At 49.9% G+C, this 20,225-nt stretch overlaps 1 protein-coding gene across 2 annotated transcripts in view; it reads right to left on the bottom strand.

The window, feature by feature from the left end:
• Positions 1-6,996: 6,996 nt before the first annotated feature.
• Positions 6,997-20,225, bottom strand: part of THOC5 (THO complex subunit 5) — a gene marked incomplete at both ends in the record, with an annotated part of 40,414 nt that continues 27,185 nt past the window's right edge. For both annotated transcript variants that reach the window (XM_080717737.1, XM_080717736.1), the window contains 8 exons: positions 6,997-7,060; positions 8,521-8,711; positions 10,002-10,117; positions 11,867-11,954; positions 12,105-12,208; positions 13,758-13,872; positions 14,369-14,465; positions 17,288-17,389. In XM_080717737.1, coding sequence (XP_080573863.1) covers positions 6,997-7,060; positions 8,521-8,711; positions 10,002-10,117; positions 11,867-11,954; positions 12,105-12,208; positions 13,758-13,872; positions 14,369-14,465; positions 17,288-17,389 — 877 coding nt within the window. The remainder of the gene's footprint in view (positions 7,061-8,520; positions 8,712-10,001; positions 10,118-11,866; positions 11,955-12,104; positions 12,209-13,757; positions 13,873-14,368; positions 14,466-17,287; positions 17,390-20,225) is intronic.

Here is a 20,225-nt window from a genome sequence, read left to right as displayed (position 1 = left end):
TCCCAAGTACTAGGATTATGAGTATGGGCCACCATGTCCAGCTCAGCCTCAGCAATTTAACAAAGCTCTCTGTAACTTAGTGAGACCCTGTTTCAAACTGAAAAATAGAATAGGGTTGTGGCTGTGATTTGTAGGTATGCCCCAGGTTCAATCCCCAGAGCTGCAAAAATAAATAAATAAAAGTGAAATGGACTAGGTGTATAGCTTAGACGTAGAACTATCCCTGGGTTCAATCCCGTTACACACACACACACACACACACACACACACACACACACACACACACAATGTCTGGGAGTATAGCCTGGTATTTGGTATTACTTTAATCTCTTAATAGACTATGAGCTTTATGTATTGAGAAATATTTTGGTCTCTGGTTGTGTGCCAACCTTGTGTAACACCCTCTAGAGGTGAGAAGAAGTAAAGTGGGTTTTGCCCTTTTCAGAGCTGGCAAGAAAACAAATTATAAAGGCTAGCACAAGAACCGTTAGATAATTATATGGGTTATGTGTTTAATTCCATGGGCCTCTACTGGCTTTTGTTTGTTTTGGTACTGAGGCTTGAACCCAGGTACATTCTACCTCTGAGCTACATTCCCAGCCCTATTCTTATCTTTTTAATTTTGAAACTGGGCCTTGCTAAGTTGTTGGGCCTCAAATCCATGGTCTTCCCGTTTCAGCCTCCCAAGTACTGGGATTCCAGGTGTGCACCAGCATGCCTGGCTTTTTCTTGGCTTTTGCTTCGAGCTTCCAGTTCTATTTTTCTCATCACATCTTTCATTTCTATTTATGAAATCAACCTCCCTACTTAGGCCATGCAGTAGACTCAATAATAGTGCCCAAAGATACCCAGATCCTCACTCCTGGAAACCGTGAATGTTAACTGTCTTTGCCTTAAGGGACTTTGCAGGTGCAGCTGGGTTGAAGCTCTCAAACTGCGGAAGAGGCCCTTGATTATCTGCATGGACCACCATCATCAGAAGGTCTTAGAAGGAGGCTGGAAGCCAGGCGTGGTAACTCAAGCTTGTATTCCCAGTCCTTGGGAGGCTGAGACAGGAGGATTGCAGGTTCAAGGCCAGCCTCAGTTACTTAGGCTCTCTGCAACTTAGTGAGATCCTGTTTCAAAATAAAGAATAAAGCTGGGCATGGTGGCACACGTTTGTAATCGCAGCATTTGGGAGGCTGATAGGAGGATAGATTGGTGGCCAGCCTCAGCTACTTAGGCCCTTTGCAACTCAGTGAGACCCTGTTCCAGAATAAAGAATAAAAATAGGGCTGAGGGTGTTGCTTGGAGGTAGAATGCCCCTGGGTTCCATCCCCAGACCCGCAAAAATAAATAAATAAGTAAATAAATAAATAAATAAATAAATAAATAAAATCAGTCCTGCCAGGATCTGGGCTTTGTTTTGTTACTAGGGATTGAACCCAGTGTCATTCTACCTCCACGCTACACCCTCAGGCCTTTTCATTTTGAAACAGGGGCTTTCCTAAGTTGTTGAAAGTCTTGATAAATATTGCTAAGGCTGTCCTTGAACCTGCGATCCTCCTGTTTGTCTCCCAAGTACTAAGATTAAAGGTGCACAGCACCATGCCTGATTGTCCTGCCTAGTGAAAATAGTTTTGGATATGTGGCCTCCCAAATTCTAAGAGAATAAATCTGTTTTAAGTCACTATGATTATTTTTATGGTAATTTATTTATTATTTGTACTGGGGGCTAAACCAGGGGCATTCTACCTCTGAGCTACACTCCTAGTCTTATTTTTTTACTTTTTTTTTTTTTGCAGTATTGGGCATTGTCCCTCTGAGCTACACCCCCAGCCTTTTGTTTTAGTCTTTTTATTTAACAGGGTCTCACTGAGTTGCAGAGGGCCTCACTATTGCTGAGGCTGGCTATGAACCTGCGATCCTCCTACCTAAGCCTCCCAAGTCCTGGGATTATAGGCATTTGCCATCGCCTGGCTTGTGATTCAATGCAGCAGCCATTCAACCCTATTATAGGCCATGTGTGCTGGCAAGGATGGACCAGGCCAGAGGGAGCTGGGCCTTTAGTGCCTGGGAATCCCTGTGCAGAGGAACAGGGGAGCCAGGAGGACAGGCCTTCCTTACCTAAGAGGCTCCTTCTCCAGGCTGAAACCCAGGTAAGGGCCAATGGTCTCTCCCCTTTGCTGAGCAGTTCCAGATGCTGATTTTATTGTGAAGAGTTGATATTCAATCCCTCAACCACCACGTGAAGGTTCTGTGGCTTTCTCAGCTGCAGGGGAGAGGTCTCGAGGCTTAGGCTGAGTCCTGCAACCTGCCTAGCTCATGCAGCTGCTTAAAAGTAGAAAACAAGCCAGGCGTGGTGGCGCACGCTTATAATCCCAGCATTTGGGAGGCTGAGACCGGAGGATTGCAGTTTGTGGACAGCCTCAGCTACTTAGGCCCTCTCCAACTCAGTGAGACCTCGTTTCAAAATAAAGAATAAAAAAATAGGGCAGGGGGTGTAGCTCGGAGGTCAAATGCCCTGGGGTTGCCCCTGGTTCCAACCCCAGACCCTCCAAAAAAAAAAAAAATTAGAAAACAGCTGTCATCCCAGTACTTAGGAGGCTGAGACAGGAGGATTACAGTTTCGAGGCCAACCTCAGCAACTTAGCAAGACCCTCAGTAACTTAGTGATATCCTGTTTCAAAATAAAAAATAAAATAGGGTGGGAGGTAGAAAAGGTGGAACAAAGACCCAGATGGGCCAGTTTGACATGTAGCCGTGAGTCCTGAGCACAGAGTTAGTCTGGGTGTACTGCAAAGAACTTGTGTTGCTGAGCTGAGTAAAAGGCCCAACAAGAGGGCCAGCCTGAGGAGGCCGGGCCTGAGGCTGTCTAGGACACCAGTGTGCATGAGACGGACACATTACTTATTTATTTTTATTATTTTTTTGTGGTACTGAGGCTGGAACCCAGGGGCATTCTACCTCCAAGAGACACCCGAGCCCTATTTTATATTCTTTTTTCTTTTTCTTTTTTATTTACGGATCTGAGAATGGAACTTGGGGCATTTGACTTCCGAGCTATACCCCCTGCTCTGTTTTTTATTCTTTAATTTGAAACAGGGTCTCACTAAGTTGCAGAGGGCCTAAGTGGCTGAGGCTGTCCGTGAATGGCGATCCTCCGGTCTCAGCCTCCCGAATGCTGGGATTATAAGTGTGCGCCACCACGCCCAGATTTGAACACATCTTTTAAATCTGAGGCCTGGTTTCTACTTCTGTAACCAAAGGGAACAAGCCAGGCAGTGATGCACACCGCAATCCCAAAACTTGGGAGCCGAGACCGGAGGATCGCAGTTTGAGGACAGTCCTAGCAACTTATCAAGACCCTCAATAACTTAGATCCTGTTTCAAAATAAAAAATAAAGTAGGTAAGCCGGCGTGGGGGTGCACGCTTGTAATCCCCGCGCTTGGGAGGCTGAGACAGGGGGAGCGCGCGGGTTCGAAGCCAGCCTCAACTACTTAGTGAGGCTCTCAGCAACTTAGTGAGACCCTGTTTCCAAATAAAATATAAAGTAGGTCCGGGCTGGGCGTAGTGGCGCACGCTGTAATCCCCGCGCTTGGGAGGCTGAGACAGGAGGAGCGCACGGGTTCGAAGCCAGCCTCAGCTACTTAGTGAGGCTCTCAGCAACTTAGTGAGACCCTGTTTCAAAATAAAATGTAAGATAGGTCTGGGAGTATAACCCAGAGGTAGAAAGCCTCTGGGTTCCACCCCTAGTACCACAAAAAAAAAAAAAAAAAAAATGTAGCGCTGGGCATGGTGGTGCACAGTTGTAATCCCAGCGCTTGGGAGGCTGAGACAGGAAGATCGCTCAGGTTTCAAAGCCAGCCTCAGCTATTTAGTGAGGCTCTCAGCAGCTTAGTGAGACCCTGTTTCCAGATAAAATATAAAATAAGTCTGGGTGTATAGCCTGGAGGTAGAAAGCCCCTGGGTTCCACCCCCAGTACCTAAATAAAGTAAGTAAGTAAGTAAGTAAGTAAGTAAGTAAGTAAGTAAGTAAGTAAGTAAGTATGGCAGGCTAGAGGGCTAGCTCAGAGGTAGAATGCCCCTGGGTTTAACCCACAATACCAAACCAGACAAAACCAAAATGACGTGAACATGCGGTGTACGCTTGGCAGCCTGTTGTAATTAAATAGGACGGTGAATATGAAATCGTGATTTGCTCAGGGCTTGAGCCACAGTTGATGCCAATGACTGGTCTCGCAGGGGCCGCACAGGCGGGGACAGAGTTCCCTGGGGGTCGCGCAGCTCTGCTCCTTCCCGTGGATGGGGTTTCTCTTAGCTTTGCTGCACCAGAGCGATCAGCAAGAACACCCTGGATTAAAGAAAAAAAAGGTCTTTTGGATTTTAGAGAAAACAGGCAAGGGCGAGCTTGGAAGGAAATAATAGAAGATACCAAGCAACCAAGAATACAGAGGGCAGTGCGTGCGTGCGCTTGTGTGTGTGTGGGTAGTGGGGCATTCTACCTCTAAGCCTAGTATTTATTATTTATTTATTCATACCAGGGCCTATTTTTTATTCTTTTTTTGCAGTACTGGGGATGGAACCCAGGGGCAGTCTACCTGCAAGCTATACCTCTAGTTCTACTTTTTATTCTTTATTTTTATTTATTTTATTTTACTTTTTGCCATACTGGGGTGGAACCCAGGGGCATTCTACCTCTGAGTGACACCCCAGCCCTATTTTTTATTCTTTATTTTGAAATAGGGTCTGAGTTGTAAAGGTAGCTGAGGCTGTCCTCAAACCACAATCCTCCTATCTCAGCCTCTCAAATGTTGGGATTACAGGCATGCACCACCATGCCCGGCTTATTCTTTAATTTCAAACAGAGTCTCACTAGGTTGCCAAGTTGCTGAGGCTGGCTTCAAACTTGGATCCTCTTGTCTCAGCCTCCCAAGTACTGGGATTCCAGGCGGGCACCACTGTGCCTGGCAGCCTGCTTCTCTGAGGAGAAAATGTCTTCTGGAGCATGACTAGAAGCAGCAGCCCCGGCCCAGGAAGCGGAGCCTCTTTCCAGGGCCTCTCAAGTCCTGTCCTTTCTTCATTTTGGAAATGAGCTTTTGTGCTGAGTCAGTCTGGCCATCTTCCAGCCAAGAACAGTGCAAGGGCTGCAATGCAGGGGCATTAAAGGAGCTATTTTTAGGTCCTTTCTAATCTCATTCAGCAGTGAGACACAGGCTGAAGGCAGCCGGACTAGGGGCGGGACCAAGTCCCAGGCAAGTAGGTCAGAAAAAAGACAGGGAGATCTTGCTAAGTGGAGAGAAAGAAGCCCCAGAGGCTCAGGCTGCAGACGTCAGGAGATCAAGTGCAGAAACAGAAGAGAGGAGCTTCTCCGGAGAAAATCTGGCCTCCTGCGTTAGAGTCACCAAGAAAAATAAGGAAGGAGCCGGGCGTGGTGGCGCGCGATTGTAATCCCCGCAATTGGGAGGCTGAGACAGGAGGATCGCACGGGTTCGAAGCCAGCCTCAGCTACTGAGTGAGGCTCTCAGCAAGTTAGTGAGACCCTGTTTCCAAATAAAGTATAAAATAGGTCTGGGAGTGTAGCCCGGAGGTAGAAAGCCTCTGGGTTCCATCCCCAGCACCACACACACACACACACACACACACACACACACACACACAATAATAATAATAAATAAATAAACACACACACAGACACAAAAGAAAAATAAGGAATGGATAACAATGGAGAAAGTACAGCTGCTTTGAAAAGGGACTAGGGCCAACAGTACCTGGGGAGCTTGTTAAAAATACACTTCTCTGGCCAGGTCAATGAGTCAGCACTCCTGGAGTGGGGCTCAGAAATGCTTCTGATCAGCTCCCACGGTGACTCGCACTGGTGCGGGCAGAAGGCTTTGGGCTCAGAGAGCATCTCTCTCTGGTACTCACAGATGACGCAGGCTGAGGTGGGACGAGGCTGGAGTGGCTGTGTGTGTGCATGTGTTACAGGGGACGGAACCCAGGGGGCGTTCTACCTTTAAGCCATATCACCAGCCCTATTTAATTTTTATTTGGAAACAGGGTCTTGCTAGAGTGACGAGTCTCACTACTTGCTGAGGCTTTGAACCTGCGATCCTCCTGTCTCGGCTTCCCAAATGCTGGGATTACAAGCGTGTGCCACCACGCCCGGCTCTACGCCGCTGTTTTTTGAGACATCTGTCATGACCACAAATGTCATCTGGGCTCAGCCGCCATTCCCTCACTGGCCAGCAGCCTGCGTGAGATTCTCTAGTGTTACCCCACTGACTTCATGAAACCCCGAAGACTCAGAATGCCTCTCTGTGATGTCTTGTCTCTATTTATGTTGCACTTTCAGGTGTTTAAAACACTCGACAGAAAGAACCTGGCCGTGCGTGCGTGCGTGCGTGCGTGTCAGGGACAGTGAAAGAGCAGGGGAAGAAGGAGGAGTTTCTGGTGTGTGTGTGTGTGTGTGTGTGTGTGTTATTAGGGATTGTGCCAAGGGGTATTCTACCTCCAAGCTATAACCCCAGCCCTATTTTATTATTTTTTCAAATCAGAAACAGGGCCTCACTAAGTCGCTGAGGCCATCCTTGAACCTGCGATCCTCCTGTCTCAGCCTCCCAGGGACTGGGATTACCGGGGTGCACTGCCTCACCTGGGTGAGTTTTGCTTTTTGGCTCTGCAGACTCTGGCTTCTTCTTTAACGGTAGGGACACAGGTCGCAAATATGGAGATAGTAAGGACTTGGCCCTCAGCGAGGACCAGGAAGGTGTGTGTGGACAAAGGGTGGCGCCCCTCTGCATCAGCTGCTTTCCTTGGCCACTTTTAAAAGCGCTTCTCACCTGTGCCGTGGCTCCCACCTGCCCTCCCAGATCGCAGATCCAGCTCCCCAAGGAGGCACACAAGGTCAGTGGTCAGGTGACACTTTAATAAGCTAGCATCTTCAGAGTGTCAAGAGCCACGTGTGGCCAGAGCAGAGAGAGGTCCAGTACTGAGGGCAGCGGCCGGCCAAGCGGTCAGCGATGGCTGAAGAACCCCTGAGGGTGGTTATATTTAAACGGCTTCATCCTGCTTGGGCCCCTAGAGAAACAAGGGGACAGCGAGCACTTAATACCAGGCCTTCCAGACTCACAAACACATGACAGTTCTCCCGCAGCAGGGAATACCAGGTAGGTGTTAGGCAAACCAAAGAAAAAGCAGAACACCACCACACAGGACGTCGTGAGAAAAGCAGCAGAAGTATAGTTAGGCGTGACACTGTTTTTAAAAATGTCTCTATGCTTGCAAATGTGTTAACACAAACCTGGAAGGGCCCTGACACTTACGGGCACTTCGGGGACAAAACTTGGGTACCCTCACCTCACAGATTACTACTTTGCGTTTAACAGTAAACATGCTTAATTTCAATAATTTGTAAAAGGTAAAAAAAAAATATATATATATACATATATATATATACACACATATATATATGTGTATATATATTAAAGAGTGAGGCGTGGTGGTGCCCAACAGGGAAGGGAGCCCGGGCAGTGGACTGTGGAGTACTGAGAACAAGAACACTAACTAGTCAGCAATGAGAGGGAAAGAAGCCAACCGCAAAGGGAAGGGAAGAGCGGCCAGAGCGCCGCGAGCAACACCAGGCCCCGCTGCTGCAGCCGCGGCCCATCTGAGCCTCGTGTAATGGAGGCTTTGAGTGAACTGTCTCAGCTTCACCGAGCTAGAAGGCAGAGGCCCGGGCCTGCGCCTCAGGAAACAGCACAGTGCCGAGCGCAGGCGCCCTCTGCTCCCGTGTCACAGAGCACATGGGAGCCGGCTCCCTCTGCTGCTGACTGCACCTGGCAGCACCTCGCTGCTCTGCGGAGATGCACGGCTTCAATGCTCATCTGGAGAGTTAAAGCAAGCTGGCCCTGGCCAGGGGCGGTGGTGCATGCCGGTGACTTGACCACCATGCTGCCGGGGTTCCTGGCCTGGCACAGTTTCCTCGTGGGTGGCTCCTGGCAGGGGGAGTTGATGAACGAGATTCCAGGAAGGAGGGTGCAAGCTCCCCTCGGAAATCCAGAAGCAGGATATTTATTTATTTATTTATTTACTTATTTATTTATTTATGGTGGCACTGGGGTTCCTGGAAGCCCTTCTACCTCCGGGCTACACTCCCAGACCTATTTTATACTTTTTTTGGAAACAGGGTCTCTTAAGCCAGCGTGGCTGGCTTCGAATCTGCGTGATCCTCCTGTCTCTGCCTCCCAAGCGCGGGGATTACAAGCGTGCACCACCACGCCCGGCTGCAGGATTTTTTTCTTATGCGACGCTGGGGATGAAACCCAGGGCCTTGCACATGCTAGGCAAGAGCTCTATCACTGAGCTCTGCCTCCAGCCCCAGCAGCAGGATTTTAATTCCTGCTTTGAGCAGAGGCAAACACACATGGAAAGGTGCATGTCCCCTAGGCCAGACCCTGCAAGTGAGACCTAGCCCCCTACAGGGCTGGCCTCGCCCCACATTCCCACGAGGGTCATCAGAACTCCAGCGCTCCCCTCACCTGAAAAGGCGCAGGCACATCTTCTCCTGGGGGAACTCCTTGGGTCCCTCCACACTGTCGTCGTGGCTCTCAGTCTCCAGGTAGACATCCAGCAGCACACACAGCCGCTGCAGCTGGTTGGTCAAGAGCTGGTGGCCGGGCCGGGGGCCACACAGCTCCCTGTAGCACACGTTGACCTCGCTCTCCATGGCCTGTGAGGGTGGAAAGCCAGGGATCAGCACCTTCCTGCATGTGGCTGACCACACGGGCCACCAGAGCCAAGACCAGCGCCTCCAAGCTGGGGACCACAGAAGCCAGACCGCCTCATCCTGCGGCTGTCTCTACCGAGACCACGGGAACTTCCCGATTCTGACTTCTAACTTTCCCTGCTTCAAATGCCCACAGCCAGGAAGACAGAGGTGTGCAGAGAAAGAATCTCGGGACAAGCCCGAAGTCAGAAGGCACTAGGGTTACAGATGGCTAGACGCGGTGGTGCAAGCCTGTAATCCCAGTACTTGGGAGGCTGAGAGACAGGAGGATCACAGGCTCGCATCCAGCCTCAGTTACTTAGTGAGGCACTGTTTCAAAATAAAGAATAAAAAAACCGGGCATGGTGGCGCACGCTTGTAATCCCAGCATTCAGGAGGCTAAGACCGGAGGATCGCGGTTCGCGGACAGCCTCAGATACTTAGTGAGGCCCTTTGCAACTCAGTGAGACCCGGTTTCAAAATAAAGAATAAAAAAATAGGGCAGGGGGTGTAGCTCGAAGGTAGAATGCCCCTGGATTCCACTCTCAGACCCACAAAACAAAAAAACACAAACAAAAAAAATCCCCGTGCTTAGGAGGTGGTAGGTCCAGGAACCCCAGTACCACCCCCCCCAAAAAAAAAAAAAAAAAAAAAAAGAGAATAAAAACTAGGACCAGGGCCAGAGGGCCAGGCGTGGTGGTGCATACTTGTAATCCCCGCGCTTGGGAGGCTGAGACAGGAGAATTGTGCAGGTTCGAAGCCAGCCTCAGCTACTTAGTGAGGTTCTCAGCAACTTAATGAGACCCTGTTTCCAAATAAGATATAAAATAGGTCTGGGAGTGTAGGCTAGAGGTAGAAAAACCCCTGGGTTCCATCCACAGTACCACCAAAAGAAGGGGTGGGGGCCAGAGGTACAGCTCGGAGGTAGAACACCCAGGGTTCCAGCCGCAGTAGCGCGCACACACACACACACAGACATGACTCGTCAGCAGCTGTCGAGATCTCACGGGCATCTCATTCCAGCACTCCTACGGGGCTTCTGAGATTACGCAAGTCATCACAGAAGCCCAAGACAACTTTTCAAGGCAAGTGTTTCTATTTTATAAAGGGGAAACCTGTAGGCCCCGCAGTAGGCAAGCAGGCGCGATGGGGCTGAGGCCCTCTCTTCTGCACAGCACGCAGGCTCCAGCACATCCTGCAGGCTGGCCAAGCGTCTGTCCCTCTGAGCCCCTGCCGCACCACCTGCGGCCTTACCCGGATGTTGTCATCGTTGCTGTTGGTTTTCTCCCCTTTCCAGTTCAGACAGAGCTGGAAAATGGGCGGGATGGAGGAGTAGCCAGGGTTCAACACCACAGCGGCCTGGAGCTTGGCTGGGAAGAGAGGGGAGGAGGAGAGTGAGTTATGTCACCGGCACACGGCAGCCTCCCTGTTGGATCCGAGGCCAGGCTTGGACGGCGCCTATTAATCTGAGTGCTGCAGAGTGCGCTCTGGTATGCCTGCCCTAGGACCTCGCACGTGGAACTGCCAGGATGCACAATGTGAGGGCTGGTGACTGGTCCCTCCAAGGACCTTGTCTACTTTGCTGGGCTACCGAGGTGTGGACTCCCTGGCACCCGGGCCCCTGGCCTTGCCCAAGAGTCCAATTTCTTCCATGTGAAAGCTTACTGTTTTTTTTCTAACAAAACTGTTGCTATAACTACTTTATTAGCAGTTTTATCAAATACATTTTTCTATTCTCTTTTATTTTTATGTATTTTATAATGTGAAATTCTTGTGTGTGTGTGTGTGTGTGCACGTGTATTACTGGGATTGAATCCAGGGACATCTACCTCTAAGCTACACCCTCTGCCCTAATTTTTTTTTTTTTTTTTTTTTGCAGTACTGGGGATAGAATCTAGAGGCAGTCTACTTCCAAGCTATAACCAGGCCTATCTTTTATTCTTATCTTTTATTCTTTTTTTTTTTTTTTTTTTGTGGTACTGGGGCTCCTGGAAGCCCTTCTATCTCCACCTCTCAAGCACGGGGATTACAAGCGTGCGCCACCACGCTCGGCTTATTCTTTATTTTGAAACAGGATTTCACTGAGTTGTGAAGGGCCTCACTAAATAGCTGAGGCTGTCCATGAACCCAGATCCTCCTGTCTCAGCCTCCCAAATGCTAGGATTACAAGTGTGTACCACCATGCCTGACCTCACACACAATCCCCAGTACCTCACACACAATCCCCAGTACCACACACACACACACATTTGTGCGGTATGTGTGCGTGTGGTACTGGGGATTGAACCCAGGGGCATTCTACCTCAGATATACATCTCCAGCCATATATTTTATTCTTTTGAAAAAGGGTCTCACTAAGTTGCAGAGGGCCTCACTACGTAGCTGAGGCTGGCCATGAACCGATGATCTTCCTGTGTCAGCCTCCCAAGTACTGGGATTACAAGGGTGCACCACCACGCCCAGCAGTCTCTTTTCTTTATCAAGTACTCAGCTTTAGTATCTCACAAGAGACTAACACAGAACTGCAGACAACTTCCTCAGCTTGGTGGCCACAGCAGGAGCCTGGGCTGAGATCCTGCGGGCAGTGCCACGCTTGCTGAGGCTGGGGTGAAGTAACACACACCTAAGCACAGCACCTGAGTGCTCCCACAGGAAGCCCTGGAAGAGTCAGGTGCCACAACAGGTGTGAGAAACCTCGGCTCTCGGTGTGTCCAGGGCGAGTAGGAGAGGGACAGTAGGAGAGGGAGGGCGAGCCTGTGACCCCGCGCTTTACAACCTGATACAGGCACCTCTGTGCTTCTGTGCGGGAGTGGAGACGGGGGTCTGAGGCTAGACAGTGATAAAGCGAAGGGTGGAGAGGTCAGCCTGGGTCTGTGACCTCAGCCACAGAAGGGGCATGATACTGCCGTCCACCCCAGGCCTGTCGTGAGGATTCTGTGAGGTAAAGGATGAACGTGACTGTTGGGGAAAAGTCCTTGCCGAACGCGCTCTCACGACCACAACCTGCTCACTCCCTGCGGCTGATGCAGGCTCTTCTGCTTCGTTAGGCAACCCCTGGGCATGTTTGATTCTTGGTGGCTCTGACTAGAACCACTGTGGTCAGCAGGGCGATCACCTACCTGTGCCCCTTTCCACAAGCGCCAGGTAGTAGAGGTTGGTGTCCCCGGCCAGTCCCGCCTCCACGATGTCCTTGGTGAAATGCAGCTCCTACAACGCGCACCGCGGACAAAGGCTGAGCTGCTGGTCTCTAGCCAAATCCCCTGCCCTTCTGGAGGGGTCGCTGGGGGCAGGAGCTGAAAGGCGACACGCTCCTGCAGCCCCCAGGACGGCACGCGTGACTGCCACTCCTCTACCTACCATGTAATCCTCATGGGCAATGGTCACCCACTTCACCAGGCGAGAGACCACCTTGGCAGGGAAGAGGTACTGGCAATCACTGGTAACGGGTACAATGCCGTGCTCTAAAAGAGAGAAAAACAGGTGGTGTCATATGTAAAAGTGCCACAGCTGGGTGGCTAGCATCTGCCCGAGGCTCTCTGGAGGGCTAAATTGGCCCTGCCATCTGCCCAGGTTCACCTAGCACTCAAGAGGGACCCATGCCTATAATCCCAGTACTTGGGAAGCTTAGGAAGATCACAGGTTCAAAACCACCCTCAGCAATTTAGGAGGCCCTCTGTAACTTGGAGAGAACCTATTTCAAAATAAAAATAAAATGTAGAAGGGGGTGTAGCTCAGAGGTAGAATGTCCCTGGGTTCAATCCCCAGTAACCACACACACACACACACACACACACACACACACACACACACACACACGCGTGCGCGCGCATTAATACATGCCAGGAATACCAACAGAACACCAACTTGACCTTCACCCAGAACTCTGTGCTTGTGGCCAGACACAGCACCTGCATTCACAGTGCTTTATCCTTAATGCAAATGATGGCCAGCGAAGCAAAATCCCTGCGGCCACAACCAGTTTTAGTGCCTCCGCAGCAGTGACAGTTAATTAGATCAAAGAGCCAGAGAGCTGACCTTGGCGGAGGAAATGAGTGAAGTATTCTGTGTCAGTTCCTCTTAGAGAGGAGCTGGGGAACTGCTCCAGGGTAAATTCCTGCTGGCGTTTCAATAAGCAAATGTGCCCACACAGTAACCCTGTCCCGGATGACAATCGTCCAACCTCGGGAGAAAAGAAGCTCAGGGCTGCTGATGGGGAGCAAGGCCGACAGGCAGCATGGACAGGCAGTGCCGCCCAGGAGAGATCAGTGCTCACGAGGAACACGAAAGCTGCCGGGGCGTGCTCTAAAAACCCAATGCCTCTCCTGACAGTGACTCTTGTAGATCAGAGATCTGGTGGCCCCATGACCCCTATCCTGCCTCCCACAAGTGCCTTGGGAATGGTAGACACTTGTGAGGTACTTACTGAATCAATAAACTACAAGAAGCTCCATGTGGCCTCCACCTCCATCAATGGCTCGTCTGCATCATCTGGGAGCTTAGTAGAAAATCGGGGCTCAGGCCCACCCGGGAGGATCAGCTCAGCAGCTCTGGGAAAGGGACGTGCGGAGCTGCTCCCGGTGCAGATAAGCTGATGCGGTACAGATAAGCTGATACGAGGTGCCTAAAGGCAGCGGCTCCTGCTCTTCCCCACACCGCGCCTGGCGCTGCGGCCAGCAGGCTTTCATTCAACACCCATCCAAACACGTGGAAGTCTGTGACGTACGGATCTAGGATGAGCTGCCCTCACTGACCTGTGAACCTGTGCTGCCCCAAGGCTCTGGGCCTCCTCTGGGAGGCTGCACTGCCCTGTCTGCTCTGCAGGGAGCTCGGACATCTGCTTGGACGGGCCTGCAGGTCATGCCAGTGGCCCTGCCAACACCCATGCTCAGAAAAGGCAGAAAGTCAGGTGTCTCTGATTTACCATCAGGATTTGGGAGTTCTGAGTGAAAGGCTGCGTTCTGTCCCTACACTGTCTGAGATTGCCAAACCCCAGTCCCAACGTTAGCTTACCCAGGGACGCAAACTGTTTGTGGAGGGCCAGGCGGGACTGCACCCTGGTCTTCAGCAGTTTCATGGTGGTCTCCATGTGGCTGGCGCTCAGTGAGTGGTCGGCGATCACAGTGTGCTGTGAATGACAGTGAGAGCCATGCATCTAAGCGTCCCCTCCCTCCCTGGAGGCCAGCACTCCTGGGGCCTGCAGGCCTTGACCACCACGGCCTACAATGGGTGCCATTTAGGAATGGCAGGCCAGGTGCTGAACCCAGGAAGGAATAACAGCTGCTGAGTTCTCAAGAACAATGGCCAGCTCCTCAGAAAAGGCAGGCTCTGCTCAGGCGGCAGCCTCCTGGAGGCTTACCCTGCACACAAGACACGGGGACAAAGCCCATGGAGTGCTGCACCCAGATCAAGGACCCACGTGGCCTTGGTCTGGAAAGCTCCGAGGCTCGGGGAGAAGGCCAAGAGAGCCTTAAAACTTGTAACCCCAGACAATTCAGTGTCCTAATGTGGACGGAGAACGGACCATAGCTCCAAGGGAAGGCGCTCTGCTAGGTCAATGCCCTCAAAGGCCACCAGAAGGCTTTCTGGAATCTAGGCAGGAGGGACAGGGTCAGCATACACACCTGGGGTTGCTCTTTGGGGAAGTGGAGGCCACCCAACTTCTGTACCCACAAATAAGGGTGACCCAAGTCAAGTACGTAGTCTCTCAAAGTCAGGATGCTGCAGAAAGAGACGAAACCTGACTGTAAGTTCCTAGATCCGGCATGCTCCCACCCCTCCCTGCCTATAGGCGGCCAGGCGCACAGGATCGGCCTGAAGCCCTGAGCCGTGCCAGCCTCCACTGGGAATTCGGTCCCTAGCAGAGTCACGTTCCTCCTCCTCACCTCGCAGCCTTCCAGCAGGGGCAATCCCAAACAAAATGGCAGCGCACTCATCTCTACACTGCTACAATTACTTCTGTTTTGTTTGTTTGTTTGTTTGTTTTGTGGGTCTGAGGATGGAACCCAGAGGCATTTGACCTCCGAGCTACACCCCCTGCCCAATTTTTTATTCTTTATTTTGAAACAGGGTCTCACTGAGTTGTGGAGGTCCTCACTAAGTAGCTGAGGCTGTCCGCGAACCGTGATCTTCGGGTCTCAGCCTCCCGAATGCCGGGATTACAAGCGTGGCCACCACGCCCGGCTCTCCAATTACTTTTGCTGTTGTTTATGGTACTGGGAATTGAACCCAGGAGCATTCTATCTCTCAGCTATACCTCTAGCCCTTTTCATTTGGGGTTTTGAAAATAGGATTTCAAGCCGGGCGTGGTGGCACATGCTTGTAATCCCAGCATTCAGGAGGCTGAGACCGGAGGATCATGGTTTGCAGACAGCCTCAGCTACTTAGTGAGGCCCTGTCTCAAAATAAAGAATAAAAATAGGGCAGGGAGTATAGCTCAGAGGCCAAATGTCCATGGGTTCCATCCCAAGACCCACCAAAAAAAAAAGTTTCAGCTGGGTATGGTGGCACAGGTTTATAATCCCAGCACTTGGGAGGCCGAGACAGGAGGATCGCGGTTCGCGGACAGCCTCAGCTACTTAGTGTGGCCCTTCACAACTTAGTGAGACCCTGTTTCAAAATAAAGAATAAAAAATAGGGTTAGGGGTATAGCTCGGAGGTAGAATGCCCCTGGGTTCCATCCCCAGTACCACAAAAACAAATAAACAAATAAATAAATGGTTTCAACTGGGTGTGGTGGTGCATGCTTGCAATCCCAGTACCTGGAAGGCTGAAACAGAATGATTGCAAGTTTGAAGCCAGCCCTCAGCATCTTAGTAAGATCCTGTTTCAAAGTAAAAAATTGGAGCTGGGCCGGGCGTGGTGGTGCATGCTTGTAATCCCCGCGTTTGGGAGGCGGAGACATGAGGATCACACAGGTTCGAAGCCAGCCACCGTGCTGGCTTAAGAGACCCTGTTTCCAAATAAAAAAGTATAAAAATAGGTCTGGGAGTGTAGCCCAGAGGTAGAAGGGTTTCCATGAACCCCAGTACCACCAAAAAAAATGAAGCTGGGAGTTTAACTTGGAGGTAAAAGATGCCTGGGTTCAATTCTCAGTACCCACCCCCAAAAACAAAATAGGTCTCTCTAAATTGTACAGAGTCTCACTAATGTTGCTGAGGTTGTTATCAAACCTGCAATCTTCCTATTTCAGCCTCCCAAGAACTAGGATTAGATGTATGTGTCACCACACCTGCTTTATACCATTTTCTTTCCTTTTTGTGTATGTGGTAGGGGGACGGAACCCACGGGCCTTCTATCTCCACACTATACCCTCAAACCTATTTTATTTTATTTTTTTGGAAACAGGGTCTCATTAAGTTGCTGAGAGGCTCACTAAGTTGCTGAAGCTGGCAATGAACCTGTGATCCTTCTGTCTCAGCCTCCCAAGTACTGGAATTACGAGTGTGAGCCACCATGCCTAGCTTGGTCTACCAATTTCTGAAGTGTTTTTTAAAATTTTAATCAGCTGGCATGGTGGTACACACCTGTAATTTAGTACTTGGCAGACTGAGACAGAAGTTATCACAGATTCAAAACCAACTCCAGCAGCTTAGTGAACCCGTTTCTGAATAGGGGTGGAAGTATAAATCAAAGGAATACTTCTTGGTATTCAATTCCCAGTACCACAAACAAGCTGGGTCTGGTAGCACATCCTTGTAATCCCAGTACTTGGGAGGCTGAGACAGGAGGATGATAGGTTTGCCACCAGCCTTAGCCACTTACACCCTCCGCAACTTAGCGGGTCTGTTTCAAAAAAAGGGCATGCATCACCATACATGGCTCCTCCATCCCTTCTTATATTCACTTTGAAACGGTGTCACAGCTGGGCGTGGTGGCGCACGCTTGTAATCCCTGCGCTTGGGAGGCTGAGACAGGAGGATCACATGGGTTCGAAGCCAGCTTCAGCTACTTAGTGAGGCTTTCAGCAACTTAGTGAGACCCTGTTTCCAAATAAAATATAAAAAAGGTCTGGGAGTATAGCCTAGAGGTAGAAAGCCTCTGGGTTCCACCCCCAGTACCACACACAAAAAAAGAAACAGGGTCTCACTAAGTTGCCCATCTGGCCTCGAACTTGTCATCCTCCTATCTCAGCCTCCCAAGCACTGAAATCCCAGGCACGTGACACTGCAGCGGCTATGCTTTGTGTTTTAGTTGCAGTGTTGGGGACTGACCCAGGGCCTTGCCCATGCTAGGCCAGCATGGGGAACGGCGCCCCTACCCCATAGGTGTTGTCTCGATCTCCAAGGGTTTTTCTTTGTCTGGTCTTTGGGATTGAGCCAGGGGCATTCTGCCTCTGAGCTATACCTTCTTTATTTGAGACAGGGTCTCGCTAAGTTACTGATGCTGGTTTTGAACCTGCAATCCTTCTACTTTTCTATGACATCTCTTTGCCATCTTGTCCTGGGGTCCTCCCCGTACTCTGGGTGGTCTCAGGCTCTAATAAGTCTCCAGTCTGGGCTTGAGCCACCCGAGAAACTCAGAAGAGGCTGGGCGGGACTCACCCGACTTTATCAAACTGATACTGATTGGCTGGATTTGGAGTTTTCTTTCCATGATCCCCAGGATACAAGCAGCTCAGGACGGAGTCGGGAGACAGCAAGTCCCTGAAAAAGGGAGAAGAGACTGCAGTGAGCGCGCCTGCCAACATCTTGCCTCAAGGCACACCTGGGCATTTGTGGTGCCGGCGGCACCGCTCGCTGATGACCGAGGCTGTCCCCTAGCGCATGCTTCCTGTGGGCCAGACCGTTTACGTGTATGAGGTCACTGACTCGCACAGCCCTGTGACGTAGGGAGGATTCTCATTCCCAGGAACCCAGGGGGCATTCTACCTCCAAGCTACACCCCAGCCCTATATTTTATTCTTTATTTTGAAACAGGGTCTCACTATGTTGCGGAGGGCCTAAGTAGCTGAGGCTAGCCGTGAACCTGTGATCCTTCCTGTCTCGGCCTCCCAAGTACAGGGATTACAAATGTGTGCCACTATGCCCAGCTCAATTTTTTATTTTAAAGCAGAGTTTCATTCAGCTGCTGAGGCTGGCCTCAAACCTGTGATCCTCCTGCCTCAGCTCCCCAAGTACTGGAATTAGAGGCATGCACCACCAAGCCCGACTAAGTGTTCCTAACCACCAATATTTTTAAAAACTTATGTCTTCAAGAACTGTATGATGAGGAGCAAATTTGCACAACACTAGCAATAGAAAAACTGCCAGAAGCCAGGCGTGGTGGCGCACACTTGTAATCCCAGCGCTCGGAAGGCTGAGACAGGAGGATCGCACAGGTTCAAAGCCAGCCTCAGCTACTGAGTGAGGCTCTCAGCAACTTAGTGAGACCCTGTTTCCAAATAAAGTATAAAATAGGTCTGGGAGTATAGCCTGGGGATAGAAACCCCTGTGTTTCATCCCCAGCAACACACACATACACACACACACACACACACACACAAAAAAAAAAAACCTGTCAGAAATAATGACAACCACAATTATTTTTCTTTTGTCTACATGTGAAACTAGGTTTTTTGTTTGGTTTTGTTTTTCTGTGGTACTGGGTATAGAACCCAATTTCCCTCTCTCTAATAATGATTTCTGTTAAAACATAAAAACTTGCCGGGTGTGGTGGCGCACGCTCGTAATCCCTGCGCTTGGGAGGCACAGACAAGAGGATTGTGCAGGTTCAAAGCCAGCCGCGCGCGCTGGCTTAGGAGACCCTGTTTCCAAATAAAAATGTAAAAATAGGTCTGGGAGTGTAGCCTGGAGGTAGAAGGGCTTCCAGGAACCCCAGTACCACCAAAAAAAAAAAAAAAACAACAACAACAACAAAAAAAATCAATAAAACATAAAAACTTAGCCAGGTGTGGTGGCGCACGTTTGTAATCCCCGCACTTGGGAGGCTGAGACAGGACGATCGCACAGGCTCAAAGCCAGCCTCAGCTACTCAGTGAGGCTCTCAGCAACTTAATGAGACCATTTCCAAATAAAAAATAAAAATTTTAAATTTCTTTTTTTTTTTTTTGTGGTACTGGGGTTCCTAGAAACCCTTCTACCTCCGGGCTACACTCCCAGCACTTACTTTTATACTTTTTTATTTGGAAACAGGGTCTCTTAAGCCAGTGCGGCTTGCTTCGAACCTGCGCGATCCTCCTGTCTCTGCCTCCCAAGTGCAGGGATTGTAAGCGTGCGCCACCACGCCCGGCTCTAAATTTCTGTTATGGAAATAACTATGGTTTTCCTCGAGGCAGCAGACTCCTTTTTACACCCGTGAGAACAAGTGTACAGTTTTGGTGCTCTGTCTCACTTTGGCCAAATCTCATGATAATCACAGAAAAAGGCCTCCTTTACGTTTTCAGAAAGAGTTATTATCACATCCACCAGAGACAAGGTGACCCAGTGCTATAAGAAGAGGAAAGGTCGCAGGTGCCACTCGCCTGGGACGTTAGGGCAGTCTGTAATAAATGTGACAAGCAGAGAAGAGATGGTGCGGGGAAAACAGTCATTTTATCACAAAGGACGGCAGGGCCATCCCAAATCAACAGGGGTTCTTCTTCATCTCCTAGGGATGGTGTGAGGAGCAACGTATGCGGGGCATGCCGACCCTGCTGCTCAGAGTCACAGGCGCGCTTTGCCTTTGGAACACCTCCAGGAATTTAGCAGCAGGGACGTGGCAGCTCCTCGCTCTTCCCTGTTCTCTTGCGGAGTCTCCTTGACACCCCTGGGCCTCTTGTCCCACTTTGTGGCCTCACATGGAGAATTGACTCCAAAATAGTTTTTCAATATCATAGCCAGGGTTTAATGACACACTCTTTCTCTTTCTTTCTTTCTTTCTTTCTTTCTTTCTTTCTTTCTTTCTTTCTTTCTTTCTTTCCTTCTTTCTTGCAGTACTGGGGATTGAACCCAGGGACACTCATATATATATATATATATATATATATATATATATATATTTTTTTTTTTTTTTGGTAATGGGTATTTGACCCAGCGGAATTCTACTTCTGAGCTAAACCCCCAGCACTATTTTTTTATTCTTTATTTTGAAACAAGGTCTCACTAAATTGCAGAGGGCCTCACTAAGTAGCTGAGGTGGTCACAAAACTGCAATCCTCCTGTCTCAGCCCCCCAAGTACTGGAATTACAAGTGTGCACCACCGTTTCCGGCTTGTTTAGTGACTATTTCTAATAGACTGAATCAACAAAATAAAACAGAACATCTAATAGCTGGGCGTGGCAGCACACCTTTGTACTCCCAGTATTTGGGAGGCTGAGACAGGAGGATCCGGGTTTGCAGCCACCCTCAGATAATTAACGAGGCCCTCCATAACTTAGTGAGACCCTGTTTCAAAATAAAGAATAAAAATCAGGCTGGGAGCCAGATGTGGTGGCACACCCTTGTAATCCAGCATTTGGGAGGCTGAGACAGGAGGATCACAGTTCGCGGACAGCCTCAGCT

Source organism: Muscardinus avellanarius (genome assembly GCF_963383645.1).
Source record: "Muscardinus avellanarius genome assembly, chromosome: 21".
Taxonomy (NCBI): domain Eukaryota; kingdom Metazoa; phylum Chordata; class Mammalia; order Rodentia; family Gliridae; genus Muscardinus; species Muscardinus avellanarius.
This window is presented reverse-complemented; position numbering and strand designations above follow the sequence as displayed.